Raw genomic sequence first — 15,757 nt, 5'->3', positions numbered from 1 at the left:
TCCAACCTGTTTCTAAGCTCTAGCTGAAAGCCTGAGGCAGGGCTCGAACACTCAAATGTCTGCGGATGGGTAACACCAATGACTGGAATAGCCAGATGGGGCGGAGTGAATTGAATCCTACAAGTGGGTCAAAGGATATAAGCCACAAGGTAGAGACTGTTGTCACACAGTCTGCTGGCCCAGGTTACCAGCTGTGCTGAATATCCAGTGAAGCCAAAATCCTCAGTGTTTCTGTAAACATTCTTCATTTTTTAATTGGCAGCTAACTTTTTGAAACACTGTGCAAACACACTCAGGGCTGCCCGGTGCCTAACTCCACAGGGATGCATTCACGTGACAGGGTGCAGCTCTGTGGCCAGGGCTAGCTGGCTAACTTTTTTTAATAAAGGCATCATTGCATGCATGACTTTATTTCATTTTTGTATTTCTGACTTCCCTAGATGGCAAACGTATCCCACATCTTTGTTTGCAAAATTCTTGCGTGCATAGAATGAACACAAGTCTTTTTCTCACCTTCCTTCTAAGTAGGTACATCTCTAAGGAGTGAGATGCTGTTCTCAGTATTTCCTTGCACTTTAAGCCCTGGAAATCTGACATTGTCTTCACCTTGACCAGACTGCTCCCATTGGGCATCCCAGATGGTGCCCTTCTAACGGGCTTTTGCTTTTTCACTAACGTTTTGGTATCTGCCATTGGGTAAAAATGACCCAGTTATAGCATTCTTACCTGAACTCTGTCACTGTCACCAATTTGAAGCCTGGTAAAATACTGTAACCCTCCCGGAACTGGAAAATCAAGCAAGACAAGTGTCATGGATCAAGGTCCACTGAGAGACGGGTCAACAATTTGAAACAGAGTAAAAAGTGTCTATTTCTTATCACCCTGGGTAAAATGCTCTCCTGTATATTTTGTTAGCGCTAGCACTGGCAGATCTTTGAAGAAGTAATTCCTATCCACCTAGGTCATTCTGGGTTCTCCAGGAAGCAAACACCAGAGTAAATGTGCAAAAAATTTACTTCGGGAAATGCCTAGGGGGAAAAAAATGGGAAGGCAGTGGGGAAGGCAGGGAGAGCCATCAGACCTGAGTGAAATTGGACAGGAGGGGAGGCTGGATGAAATCGTCCTAGACTGAGCCTGGGAAGGTTCAGTACAGCCTTCAAAGGAGTCCGTTTGCTAGACAGACCCGCCCTGCTCATTCACTAGCAGCAGGCACCAAGCACTGCCACGCGGCAGCAGCCGGGGCCCTCAGTCAATTGCATTTCCTGTAGTTGGAAATCTTCGAGGTGACTTCTTGCGGCTGCCACACTGCCGGATCGGATCCCTCACTTAACATATCACAGCTTTGGTTGAGCCAATGTGTTTTTTACTGATGTTTTTACTTCCTTTTGTTTCCCTGAATTCCAACCCCACAGGAAATTCAATTCGAATCAAGTCATATTTACAGGGCGGATGCCATGTGCAAAGTGCTGTGTTAAGTAGCTGGATGGGTGGGATCCAAAGATTAATATGTAACTCTCCTTTTTTCCTCAAAAGTGTATACTTTAGTGTGTCTTGTGTGTGCATGAGGAGAATTCTCATGCTGTGCAGAACTATTACATGTCGGATATGCAAATCAGATATCCTACAGCTCTTCTGTATCAGAGTTTCATCATGGCGCCCATGAACAATGGCAATATTTGACTGGGTAAGCAAGAGGCTGCTCCCGGCTTGAGGCAGAGGGTTGGCTGCCCAGAGAGTTAAGCGGAGTCATTACCTCAGCCCACCTGTAGCAATTTGTACCACACCCGTTGAGAAGCTCTATTCCAAATGAATTGACTCAAGCAAAGCATTTAGGTTTAGATGAATTAATCCAATGTAAAGCACTTAGAATAGTGTCTGGCACACAGTTTACAATGAGAGAATATCCTCTTTTTTTGCATGAGTAAATTTACATATGTATACATTCTTTTTAATATTCTTTTCATTGTGGTTTATCACAGGATATTGAATATAGTTCCCTGTGCTGTACAGTAGCACCTTGTTGTTTATCCATTCTGTATATAATAGTTTGCATCTGCTAACCCCACACTCCCAATCCATCCCTCCCCTTCCCCCACTCCCCCTTGGCAACCACAAGTCTGTTCTCTAGGTCTGTGAGTCTGTTTCTGTTATGCGGAATCTACAATATGACACAAATGAACCTATCTACATGAGTAAATTTAAATCTGCCTTAAGTGTGAATGCCTTGGGACCTCCAGTGTAGAGTGGTGTGGAATCCTCTGTGCCAGACTTGGGCTGGTCTGCACAAAAGATGTTAGGGGTTTCACCCATGTGATGTGTGAAGATGAATAGAAATGCACCATGTGGTGCTTTTAGACCAGGTTCTTGGACCTTTTAGTAGGTTTCTGTGAGTTGATGCCACCAAATTTTATGTGAATCAATTCTATCCTGGGAAGAAGTTCCACCTATAGGTCAAGATGATGTCAAATCATCCCCTGAACACCGTCTGATTTGAGCGCTTCTTAATTCATCATCCCAGAGGTATAGAAATAATTTCAACATTCACATTCATAAATTCTGACAGATTCAAGCAAACGACCCACTGTAAATGCAATAGATTCAGTTCAGCTCAGAGTTTGTTGGTTAAGAGCCTCCTGGGACCAAAACCCACCGCTGTTTCCAAGTCAGTCTTGTAGGACCTATAGAGGGCAGAGGAAGAGTTCCTGAGTTCTTCTTGAAAGCCCACATTGAGTCTGACCGACATTCGCAGGGTAATATCTGCTGAAGAACACAGGGCAATATTTTAAAAATCCCATGTCAGCATTTGAGTACACACAGGACAGAGAAGCATTTGGTTGAGTTGATATCAAATAGCCACTCAACAAACAAACATTCAGTGAGCAGTTACTTACCTCCCTGGAGCTGGCAAAAAGGTCCCTTGGGAGGCAGTCCCTTAAGGCAACTGCAATGATGCCCTGAAGGGGAGCCATCATGCCCTTGGCAAGTGAGATTGTGGAGGCAACTTTCCTGAGGCCACTTATAGCCTTTCTCACAGGAGCACCAGGTTTCATTTCCAGTAGGTCTGCAGACTGTCATCAACCAGAACAATGAGGAGAGAAAAGGTAGTTACCGCCTTTGTGTTTATAGATGACAAGTATTTATACTTGTAGGAAACCCTAACTCCACTCCACATTGCCCTTCTGGGAAGTTCAGTAGTACTGCATGAGATTCTCATGGTTCCCGTACATGCCACCTTGCTGTTAGGCACGGCCACCTAAAAGATGACAGCTCTGACTATCCCAGGGGCTGCCTACAATGATGAAGTGCTAAACAGATTCCCGGACTAGAGAGTATGGTAGCCAGCCTCCAAGGTGGCACCACCCATCCCTGCCTCTGGGGACTCACACCCTTTCATAACTCCCTCTCATGTTGTACTAGGGTTGGTCTGTGTGCCCAAGAGAATATAGAAAGAAGTGGTGGTGCATCACTTCTGAGATTAGGTTATAAAAGACACTGTGGCTTCCCTCTTGGCTATGCTCGCTCTCTCTCTCTCTGATCACTTGCTCTGGGGGAAGCCAGCTGCATTGCATGAGGACGTGTCATAGGGAGGCCCACATGATTAGGAACTGAGGTCTCTAGCCAATAGCTAGGGAGGAGCTGAGGGCTGCCAACAACCGCATGCGTGAGCCTGAAAGTGGGTTTTCCAGGCTCAGTTGAGCCTTCAGGTGATTGCAACTCTGGCTGACGGCTTGACTACCACCTCATGAGAGACCCCAGAGCCAGTGCCATCCAGCTAAGCTCTTCCTGGATGTTTGGCTCTCAGAAACTGTGTGACATAATAAACATTTGTTGCTTTTTGTTTGTTTTGTTTTGGTTTCTTTTTTGGCCATGCTGTGCGGCTTGTGGGATCTTTGTTTCCCAACCTGGGATCAAATCCGGGCCCTCGGCACTGAAAGCACAAGAGTCCTAACCACTGGATGGTCAGGGAATTCCGAGTTTGTTGTTTTAAGATGCTAAGTTTGGGGGTAATTTATTACGCAGCAATAGATAACAAATATAGAGTATAAGTAAAATTCTAAACTTGTGCCTTTTACATTTCAAGTCAAATGTGAACAGCCTAGACTCCAATCCCATTAAAAATTGACATTGAAAAATGCTCTGAAAACAGAGGGCTTGGAATTTATGTCTAAAACTGGACTAAAGCCACATCACTGTGAGCTGTTTGTTCTGCAGGTGGGCATCTAGGCAAAGGCCCACAGAGTGACCACCCAAAAGAAAGCCATCAAATAATTGTTCCTGAAATAGGAGGGACCACCAAGTCCCCCGGAATCCTTGGACATCGCTCCCGTCCTGTGCTCCAGCAGCAGGAGGGGGTGAAGCAGAAGCAGAAGCAATGGAGGAAGTCAAGGCTGCTAGTGAGTGTGGTGAACATTGGCCGGGGGTACTTCGAAGGCAACCAACAAGATCCCCTTTGTCAAAATCTCTCTCCCGCTGACGTGAAAAGCATTTTTTTGGTTGTTTTATTTTTGTTGTTGTTGTTTCTCACTTACTTATTTTTGAGATGGATGTGGAGGTGGTATTAGCAGAACTTTTGACTCCCATGTAAAATACAAATGTGCCTTAAGAGGATGGCAAAAGCGACCACCCCTGGACCACCTAACTGCATTTAGTGCTTGATACACATTGGCCTTAAAAATCCTCAGTTTTGTGTACTGTGATTAAAAATGCCTTTCAGATAACCAATAAGAACCTACTGAATAGCACAGGAAACTCTATTCAATGCTTTGTAATGACCGATATGGGAATAGAATCTAAAAAAAGAGTGGATATATGTGTATGTATAACTGACTCACTTTGCTGTACAGTGGAAACTAACATTGTAAATCAACTATACTCCAATTAAAAAAATTTGATCAAAAAACATGCCTTTCTTGAAAGGATCATAAGGTAAGCTGTTGGAAGAGTGGGTGGGGGAGGCACAGGAAGAGGGGAATGGAGAAAATTTGGGGTGCTTAGATATGAGTATCACGGTCAGTAAGTCTAATCTTCCTTACCCAGCCCAGCCATCCCATTGCCTCCTCTCTGAGGTCAACCCTCCCCAGGCTACCCCCCTCCACACCCCACACCCCCCTCTAAAAGGAAGGAGCTCAGAGCAACGTTTCTCCTGATTGGCCCAATCCTCCTATTTCAAGCAATATGTCTTTTACCCACCTGTTGTCACCTCGATGCTCAAAATGTTGGTAGCTGGGTCAGTGTCATCCCCTTGAACTGGAAAACTGAGGTTATTCAAGTAAGCTTTGCTAAGCTCCAGGAAGGAGGCGTCTTCAAAACTGACCTCAACATCAACAGTGAACTCTTGGGCTGCAGGACGGCTCATGGCGACTGGAACGAAAGCATACGAAGGCTGTGAGAACTCACTGCGGCGGGCAGAGAGAGAACATGATGGACCTTTCAGCACTTAAAGCCAATGACGTTTTAATTAGGTGGTTGGGATGAACAGATGCACACTACTATATATAAGATAGATAAAGAACAAGGACCTACTGTGGAGCGCAGGGAACTCTGCTCAGTATTCTGTGATAACCTATAGAGGAAAAGAATCTGAAAAACAACAGATATATGTACATGTATAACTGAATCACTTTGCTGTACGCCTGAAACTAACACAGCATTGTAAACCAACTAGACTCCAATATAAAACAAAAAGCAGAAGTTTCTTGGGAATTCCCTGGGGTCCAATGGTTAGGGCTCCGTACTTCCACTGCAGGGGGGTGGTTCGATCCCTGGTCGGGGAACTAAGATCCCGCATACCGTGTGGTGCGGTTAAATAAATAAATAAATATAGAAATTAAAATTAAAAAAAAAAAAAAAGCTAATGACAGGGACATGTGGATGCCAGACACATCAGCCTTTAAGAATTTCTAATGAACTTTTTTAGAGAAGAAGAAGTTTGTTTACTGATCACCACCAAGCCCTCCCTTCATGATTCTTCCTGTCTATGACTCTTGCTATATTAGAGGAGAAAGGAAACAGATCTAGCTTGTATCAGCGCTGTGGTCTCTGGCCATTTGAGAACTTCACAGGCCAAGCTCAGGACTTGTCCATCCTCTCCATTCCCACACCCCTTTTGGTGTCCAAGGCCAAGGGTGACTGTGTGGAGAATGGACTCGAATGGGACGCGAATAGAAGCAGGGAGACCCAGCAGGGAGGCTTGGCAACCGTCTAGACAATAAAAGCCACGGTCCTGACTCACCAGAATGAGTCAGTATGTTTCTGACACCATTCAATGGTCACGCATGTATTTTGAGAGCTGAAGGATGCAAGCACAGCTTGAAGACCTCTGGGAAAAGTCATGTAGTTAATTCCCTTTGTTCTTAGCCTGTGTGCAGAGCGTGGGCTCTTTGTTCTTACTCTGTATCTCTGGTGTCCAGCACATGCTAGGTACTCAACGACAGCAAAATTGGCAAATTGGAAATTAAAATGAAAGAGATCTTCAGCAGTTCATTGTTCTTCCAAATTGTCTCAAGACTGGTTGCCCGGCTGGCATTCTAGATGAGTCTGCCTCCCAATCCAGGCAAGCCAGACAATAGATCTATTGGAATGTTCCTGCATAATTACCACTATTAGATCATGTCTGGGCTGTTGGTTGTAAGTTCTCAAGGGCAGGAACTGCTTCTTTCACTTCTCATGGCCTTACCCACTCCATCTGGCATGGAACCCAGCACATAATAAATTCACGTCCAATCAATTCTTGATAAACCTGCGATTTCTGAGTTGAGTCACAGATTCACCTTTCTGTCATGGCCAGAATCTTTGGCTCATTCCTGGTTGAAATATATAACTGGAGCAGAAGCCATGGGCTTGGTTAGTAGCTAATGAAGAACCTTCAAAAAATAGGAGAATTTTTAATACAGATGCCTTGAGAAGACAAGTTGTGGCTTATTTTATCTTGTCAGTCAAATAAGGAAAAGATTAGTGAATACCTGCAAGACTTTTACTTTAAAATATAAGTAAAATCTGGAAGTATGATACATATATATGTATATATATAAAACCGTAACATTAAAATTCTATGTCTGTTTTCTAAAAAGACAAAGAATTTCCCCCATAATATCACAAGATTTGTTTTAAATATTCCAAGGATTATTTATGAGAAACACTAAAAGGGAGTAAGTTTACCATGGGAAACTCCAACTGATAAATGTTTATTGTAGAAAATGGTAATATTTGTCCACTTACAGCTGTAAACTATGTTTGTCTAGGAGTTTGGTTTTACTTATCAACCTTGTTGAGAATTATTTCATTTTGGCATCCTTCAACTTGCTGTAATTAACTTGCTGTAAAAAATGTCTGGGCACATTTTCTTAAAATTAGGAATGCATCTTAAGGTATGTTTCCTCCTTATAAAAATGTATTTACAAGTAGAACACAGTGACTTTTAAAACCCAGTGCGGAATCTCAGTTTGTCACGATATTATGGCATTGCTTGAAATTTCCTGTTTTCTTTCTGATTTGCAAACGGTTCTGTGATGCAAACAAGCTTCCTGGAAGGACTGCTAATCTTAATCTGAGTGATCCTAACCCTAGACATAGTATGTGGCCTGCTGGGAACATTTGCAAGGAGGGCGGCTGCATGATATTTATAAGGTCTGTTTTAGAGCACATTCTTTTTCCTGAAAAGTAATGCAGCAATGTTTATACCCTCCGGAGGATTCAGAAGCTCCAGGATCCTCTTTGCTGTGGTCAGTCTACTCTCCTCCCAGGAATGAATGTAAACAGGATTTCCTGGACGGTAGCTGCTTTTGAGATGAGTGAGGTCAGTAACAATCCCGTAGCACCCACTCCATCACCTGCATTATTGCCTCCCAGGGTCTGATCCCAGCATGATTTCAATGCCTGCCTGAGGGTCGTCAGTATCACCCATCCCTGAGCCCACCTCTCTCTGCTCTTTACAGACGTAATTGGAGAATGAGCAGTGTGCCTGAAAAGCACATGGTGCTTCCTGGATGTCGTCATTCCCCACTGAAGCCAAGGTAGTTCTTCCGCTGCGATCCTACAAGGAGCTGAGCCAAAAGCTTAAAATACCACTAAGAGGACAGTTCCTGTGACTTTAGCGAGTTCTAGTCTATGGCATTTGTGCAAATATTAATTAAAGCACCAGCCTCTAAGACCCCCTTCCCCTCAGCCACCTTTTATGTGCTTGACAACTTCTAAGGGAGTTTCAGAATAACCCTCAGCCTGAGCACCAGTTTTCCACAGAGACTGGTAAGGATGGGGAACATTTAATAGAGGAAGAAATGTCTTCTTGAAAATGGTCAATTCTTCAAAACAGGCTCAAAAACACCATAGTAACTCAGAAGGCTACAGGCTTGCCCTTGGAAATCATCTATTCCAGTGGTCCCCACTCCTGACTGGTGATTATCCACACGTAGGGATTCTACACACACAGATACTGTGGAAGCTCAACCCAGGTGAGTCAAAGTAGAATCTTTATAAGTTAGTCCCAGAAATCTCTGCTTTTAGGCGTGAGAAGAATGATTCCCCCAAAGAGTAAATGACTTGCCCCAGCTCCTGCTGCTTGTTGGTGGTGCCCAGAACTTGGATCTCTGGACTTCTAGAATGGGGTTCTTTCCATTACCTCACTCTGACTGATAGAATCATTTCTCCCCTAATGGTTCCATGTGTTCCTCAGGAAAAGAGAATAAAGGATGTTTTGGAGGTGGGGTGGGCATGCAGTAATTAATAACTTCAAAGATAGAGATAGCTTGGCTGGACCTACCAGGGACCATTGGCTTGGCCCTGAACCCAAAGCATCATGGTGTTACGGGCAAGCAGAACACAGAAACACCGCTGGGCCTCCGGTCCCTGTAATGCCCAGGGAGAGCATCTGAGTTTAAGGGAAGAAGCCCAGACGCTCAGGATTAGTATGACTTGTGTAGGGTGGGGTCAGGGGCCCAAGATTTGGGGTCGAAAGGCCACGCCCTGTCCACCTCACCTCCTCCAAACCTGAGGACTTCAGAGCTTCGGAAAGTGATGCTGGTGGGCTTGCCCCAGGCTACAAGGGACCCAGGAGGAGCAGGACGGTTCCTCCCGCTCTGTGTAAGTGTGTATTTTAGAGGCCCTTCCATGCTTCTCTGCTGCTTCTGGACCACCTGATTCCAGACAGTTCAATGTGCTCTCTTTGCCTCGGGCTCCTTCGCCCTGGTGTTGTTTGTCTGAGTTCTTCTGACTTACCGATGCCCCAGTGGAAGGTAACACATTCCAGGGGTCATCAGTGTCACAGACGCAGGCCTATCCCTGGCCTGGGAGGCACAAACCAACCAGGATTTCCCCTCTCCTTTCCCATTAATCACTGCCCGCCACACTGTGCTTATCTTAAAGAGACATTTCTGGAAAGTTGGCCACAAACTGTGACAAGCAGTTCTGGGTCTTCATCACAGCTGTTTAAGCAAACAAGACTATTTTTGCCTGGCCACTCTCCTGGGAACTACGGCTTCTCAGAAGTCGGGGCCTAAGTCAATGTATAAATGAATCTCTCACCTGCAAGAGAGTGAAGCCTGCTGACATCACTCGGGAGAAATGAGGTTCGTATGGTTTTCTCTTGACCAAAGGGGCCCATGCGTCTTTATCACTGAAGATTTGGCTCTCGTTTCTCCCTCTTAGTCCTGTAGCAGGTAAATATTAAAAGCTACCTGCTCTGCTTTTTTCTTGACATGTTCTCGTAGGTACCAATTTGGCAGCCTCTTCTGGATCTGCTGTACCTTTGTCAGCAGAGAGTCAAAGATCCTGTTCTCCCTTTAGGTTTTGAAAGGTTTGTTCACACAGAGGAAAACTGCCAGAACCCCAGGCTATGGTCTGGGAGGCAGGCATGGATGGGGGAGACGGAGGGCAGCACTGTGGCATAAAACAATGGGCTGTGAGGCCTGGAGAAAAGAATCAATTCTACTAGCTCATCACACACCCAAATCATCAAAGTCAGCCCCATGTAAAGCGATGCTAGTGGCCCTCACTCAACAAATCTGCTCCGAGAATCACAGCTGCGTAAACTTCCTCTAAATGTGGTCAGAGAGAACGCAGTTTCCTTCTGCAATATATGCATAAGAAAAAGCCCCAGACCGTCATTAATCTCCTCGCATTCCCTCTGCCTGGAGCCTCCCTCCTCCCTCCCTTCTTCTGTCCCATTTCTGCTCCTTCTTTCATGCCTCAACCTCAATCAATTCTTTTCTGGTCACTCTCTGAGTCCATGCGTGTTCAGTGACCTGAGGACTCACAGAATCAAGGCATCGTGAAGTTGTTTGAGTATTTTAAAGATCACCTTTAACCACTCATCAGATGCCATGATGCCCTCTATAAACACTCCTGCTAGGTGCTTATTCAGATTGGCTTAAATACCTTGCATGACATGAAACTCACCTCCATATAAGACGGTCCAACCCACCTTTAGTTAGTTCTGTTAGAAACTTACATTTAGCCCAGACCTATCTCTCTGTAGCTCCTACCATTTTCTAGGCAGTAGCTTTGCCTTTTTCAGGCTCCCAGTATGGGGTGACTCTGCTTTGGATATTACAAACTTTGAATTTGACTTATGGTGTGTGCGTATCCTATCCTTACAACCAGATTAAAAGTTGATAGCAGCAGTCAGCATGTTTTATGTTTTTTGTGCCCAATAGGTGCTTAATAAATGTATACTAATTAAATATTAAAAACCCTTCTTTGCTAAAAAAAAAAAAAAAAAAATCATGGCACGGAATCTCACAGGCAAGATCCAGAAAGTCATGTTGAAAACTCTGACTCTTAACTATGAGCTAGGACTTGGAGCCAGAGAGAACTGGGGTAAATGCCCTCTCACCTGGGAGGCTACTGAACCCCAGTGAGCCAAGCTTTGCTCATCTGTAAATTAGGAGCACTATTTTCTCTGCAGAATTTGTTGTTAAGGAGTCGGGGTATGAAGACCCCTAGCAAATTGCCTGGCATAGAATAGCCATTCTGAAGCAGCGTGTAGAAATAATAATACTGATCATAATAAGTGAAAGGATTATCATCTAGGCAGCCGTCTGCTGGTTGGTCAACTAAACCTAATTCTCTTCCAATCAGGTCTCACTTTTGAGATAGGTAAGCAAAGAAAATCCCCACCAGGCAGAGAGCACCAGCCTTCTCTTCTCACTTTGCCACCACTACTGCCTGCTCGGAGCACGAAATGCCACATGTTATCATAAGAAAGATTAAAGCCAGGAAAATCCCCAAATCTGTTCCTCAACCTGGAGAATGCACAGCATTTCCTGAACACAGATCAAAAAGAGACAGCACACCCGGCTGGGCTGCAGGTCTGCAGAAAGGTCAGGATTTCCGAGCTGGCAGCTGGCAGCCCAATCTGGTAGGAACCTTGCTCTCACTGAATCTGTGAAGATGTAAGTGCCTCCAGCTCGAGCTTATGACATCCTGGGTCTCCCTTTCTCCTACGAGACATTCCTTTTGAAACCAAAGAAGAACCAGTGGGGACTCTTCAGCCCAGGACCCAAGACACGTTCCCAGTTAAGCTCAGAAATCTGACCTGGGGAACTTCATAATTGATGCTGCGGACACATTTGCGTTACTTCCAACCTAAGAAGCCTCTTTTTTTAAAAAAAAACTTTAAAATCAGTCCATCCCGGCACTTCATTTATTTTTGGCCACACCATGCAGCATCTTAATTCCCCAACCAGGGATCGAACCCGTGCCCCCTGCAGTGGAAGCACGGAGCCTTAACCACTGGACCCCCCAGGGAATTCCCAAGAAACTTCTCCTTTCAGTCCCCTGTGAAGATTGCCCTTAAGACTAAATTTCCCGCTGACTGTTGTACTTCCAAAATAAGATTTTCATTCCAGCTCCGGCTTCTACCTGTGGCCTCCACTTCCCCAGTCACCCGGGTCTGTGCACCCCCAAGTATCATATAGATCATCCCTCCCTGTCACCCCCATGTCAAATCTGTCCCCAAGTCCTTTTGACCCAATTCTCAAAATGTCTCTCACAAGCGTTCGTCATGTTCCTTTCCTAACGTCATTCCAGGTACCAGGACCGATGACGGTCCACACTGCTGAGGGTCCTTGCTGGTCTCCCGGCACTAACCTCTTCATCTAATTCCTACAACCGCAACCATCTGGCAAATTTTCACTTCAGATGGCTTCCACCAATGCCTCCTCTGTGCCAGCCTCTGGGCTGGTATAGAATCCACTTCCTGGTGGAATCAGGACAGAATTCTGGAGGCTTTGATGGATGCTTATTTCCCTCTGCTCCCCAATAGCCACTAACAAGCAGGTTCATACTCTTCTTGCCTCTGGCCTCCGAGTTTTTGGTGAAGGTTTCTCTGCCCCCACAGAGTTTTGAAATAGTTTTCCTAAAACGCTAATATTGTGGCATTCAACCTCCTGCCTTCAGTAGTTCTACAAAACCTTCTCCGTGCCAGGGATATTTCAGGCTCTGTCAAATGCAATATTTTTATAAATCAATCAATTAAATTTGTTTTTAATTTTAAAAACCATTAAAACAAACAAAAACATCAAATACCCCCCCAGATAACTATATTAACATTTTAAAAATAAGTACATAATATTATTTAATCCTCTCAACAACCCTGTACAGTAAAAAGATATTTGTATATTTGTATGTATGTATATATATGTGTGTGTGTTTGGATGTTTGTGATATATTTGTGATACATAATATGTGGTAGAGGAAGAAGTCCTTAGCTCTGAGAATAAATGTGAGTATTGATCCTACCTTTATAGGATCAAACTTTAAAGCTCTAAAGAGTTGGTCCAGTGCCTCAAAAGGAAGTTCCTTTTGAGAATTCTCTTCCTCTTGGAAACTTTGTTCGCCCTTTTCTGGCATGAAGGTTCCAGAACACAGACACATCTGTGTGGCATCTGCTGAATGTAACCCTCCTATTGCTTGCTTTCCTAGTTTTCCTGGAGAGCAATGCTCTTAATTGCAACTTATATTCTGAGTATCTGCGGCCTAGTGCCTGGGCCTTTCCATGACCAGTTCTTACTTCAGTGATTTTGTACAAGTACCAAGGCCAATCCTTCTTCTGCAGATGATGGGTTGAGTCATTAACACTTCCAAAGTGACCCTAGAGGCCCAAACCATGTATAAAAAATGGAAAACATGTTTTCATGGTGATTTATCATCATCGTGACTGTTTTTAATGAAAGCACGTCTGGAAAAATTTTGGAATGTCAAATCCTTAGAAGTGGAAGTGGTTTCCTCTCTGAGGGCTAACCTCTCATGCTGTCACCAAAGATCATAAATAGCTAGGCCAGGAAGTGCAGAAAGTTGTTATTTTTCCAGGTGTAGGTCACCAACTGGTCCTGAGGCAGGTGGCAGCCTGAGCCCTAGAAGAAGCTGGCAGAACCTGGAGCTGGAACTTAAGTGGTTTGATTTTAAGAAGAAAAGTCTTTCAAAATATTGAGTGGGGACATCTCTGGTCCTGTTCCTGTCATAGGGGTGGGAGGGTTCAAGGGGTTGTCAGGGAGGGGGTAGAGGTGATAATGCTTGTTTTAAAGCACAGGAAGTACAGTCTGTGCTGTAGATCACTTTAGGGAAGGAGAGGAGGGCAAGTGAGGATCCCATAGGGATATAAAACAAGGTTAAAATAGAAAAAATAAGGGAAGGAAGGGAAGGAGAGAGGACCAATGGTATGAACTTGCGGCGAGCATTTCAAAAGCTTAATACAATATGGTTGAATTCTCATTTCACGCACGGGGCTGCAGGCGGATCTTGTTATGGCCCTGTAAAGGGCTCTACCGGACGCCTTTATCCTGCCCTCGGGGCAAGCCTGCTCCCTCTGGCAGCCTAAAGTCTCTTTTAGACCACTAGACTGAACAGACCAAGTCCCAACATGCCTGGAAAAGGATTCAGTCCCAATGTTACAAGTGAAGAAGTTTCTAGAAGGTTGGTCCAGCCACGAAGCCAGCAGACTCTTAGCAAAAAGGAACATATCCTCTGAACTCACACAGGGGCAGCTATGACAGAGACTCTTTCTTTGTTCACTCATCTTTTGGGACACTGGGCTACACGCCAGGCTGCAGAGAGGAAGAGGGTTCAAGGGAGCTCGTGTCTCCTGGGAGTGGCAAACAGGAAGCAAAAGAATTACAATGCATTGGGATAAATGTTGGGCTACGAGGATGTATTGTGGGTAATGGGAACCCAGGAAAACAGCCCCTCCCTGTCTGGGGAATTGATGGAAGACCTTCCAGGGCAGGAGCCCATGGGAATTGAGTCCCCCAGGCAAGGAAAGGTGGGGGGGTGGGATACAGACTCTGTGAAAAGCAGCAGAAGGAGAGTGAGCGGGTAAAGCACATAGGGTCCAGTGAGCGGATAATCAGATTTTATCTCCAAGGCAATTGGCAGCCCTTGAAGTATTTTCTGCAGGGAAATGAGAAAATCAGCTCGATGCTTTTGCAAGGTTGCTGTGGTGGAAGAAGGAGCTGGTCCTTGGAAAATGCAGCCTCCAGATGTACCCACCTGCTCAGGGTCCCACACGAGGGAGGGGACACTGAGGACCGGCATGCAGGTGCTCACAGCTCACAGCCCAACCCTCCAAAGGGCAGAGCCCTGTGTTTTCCAGACAGCTTCTTTGGAATTCAGTGGCAGAAAAGGACTTGGGTCTAGCGATTCAATTGATCCACAAAATAAAGTGCTGAGTGAGAGGAGACAAGGTTAAAAGAAAAGAAAAAAGGCAAGGCTGCTGGGCTGAGAAGAGAGAAGCAGGCTTTTTGGTGGTGGCGGAGGTCAGCTGAAGGAGGCGGCCTCGGGGAAATCTTCAGGCTCTGAGGAGAGGTGATGGGAGAGGACACGAGCCTTGAATGTGCTGATAAGATCCCTTTAATGTCATTTGATAGAGAATGGAGTTCCTTTGCAGTTACTTCTAGAAATTGAACCCTGAGGTGCTCACAGACTGAATTATGTGGATCCCAGTGTTTCAAAAAGTTACAACAAATGTCATTTGATGGGATTTACTAGAAAAATGGCCAAGCAAAGGGTTACATACCGGCTCGTTTTTGCCTTACTGGGTCCTCCCCTGCGAGTTCGTGTTCACGGAGAAGCTGAAAGAACATTTTAGAAAATAGTCAGTGAATGTTAGAGACGTCTTTTCACGATGGTTCTCTGTTCGCGTGCCCCGGGATGTTCAAGCTGAGGGTAGGGCTGCAGATTCTGGGTCAGCACCTTGTGCCCCGGGGATGGCGGGCAACCGGTGATTGAAGGGTCGGGGAAATGAAATGGATTCGTCTCTGTGGTATGATCTGGGCATCGACTTTTTATAGACCAGTCTCTAGATGCAGGAGCGGAAGAAATCAGCCTATCTGAGTTTCTCAGAGTTCCTGCAGCCTGAGGCTTGTCAAGAAATATAAATGGTGCTGTCCTCCACTGTACTGAGACATGAACCCTGAGTCATTCGCATGACCTTTTAGACGAGTCTCACGACCTCTCCTCCACACTCAGCCTGTCCCCATCCCAATATTTCTGCAACATTAGGGCTGTTTAGATTGTGCACGCTTAGAAATTATTTTCTCCTCCTCTGGCCCTTTTTCTCCTAGATGGTTCGATGGTTGCCTTCTGAGGCGGGGGCTTTGAGAGCCAGCTCTAGAGCCAGAATGCCTGGGTACAGGCCCTTACTAGCTACGCGACCTTGAGGAAGTTACTTGTCCTCTCTGAGCCTCAGTTTTCTTTTCTGTAAAATGGAATAATAATAGTGCTGACCTGATAGAATTGTTATGAGAAATAAGCCAACCACAACGTG

The 15,757-nt window shown here is 45.1% G+C and overlaps 1 protein-coding gene across 6 annotated transcripts in view; it reads right to left on the bottom strand.

Annotated features, from left to right (window-relative positions):
* Positions 1–15,757, bottom strand: part of ADGRF5 (adhesion G protein-coupled receptor F5) — a 108,213-nt gene that overhangs the window by 29,223 nt on the left and 63,233 nt on the right. For 4 of the 6 annotated variants that reach the window (XM_036869748.1, XM_036869747.1, XM_036869751.1 and 1 more), the window contains exons 3-7: positions 15,008–15,062; positions 5,191–5,361; positions 2,892–3,068; positions 2,651–2,760; positions 727–785 (exon numbers count right to left, since the gene is read on the bottom strand). In XM_036869748.1, the coding sequence (XP_036725643.1) occupies positions 727–785; positions 2,651–2,760; positions 2,892–3,068; positions 5,191–5,361; positions 15,008–15,062 (572 nt within the window). The remainder of the gene's footprint in view (positions 1–726; positions 786–2,650; positions 2,761–2,891; positions 3,069–5,190; positions 5,362–15,007; positions 15,063–15,757) is intronic. The other 2 variants (XM_036869749.1, XM_036869752.1) reach the window with 1 other exon arrangement.

Source organism: Balaenoptera musculus, chromosome 11, assembly GCF_009873245.2.
Source record: "Balaenoptera musculus isolate JJ_BM4_2016_0621 chromosome 11, mBalMus1.pri.v3, whole genome shotgun sequence".
Taxonomy (NCBI): Eukaryota; Metazoa; Chordata; class Mammalia; order Artiodactyla; family Balaenopteridae; genus Balaenoptera; species Balaenoptera musculus.
The sequence above is the reverse complement of the archived record's forward strand: the minus strand, read 5'-3'. Positions and strand labels throughout refer to the sequence as shown.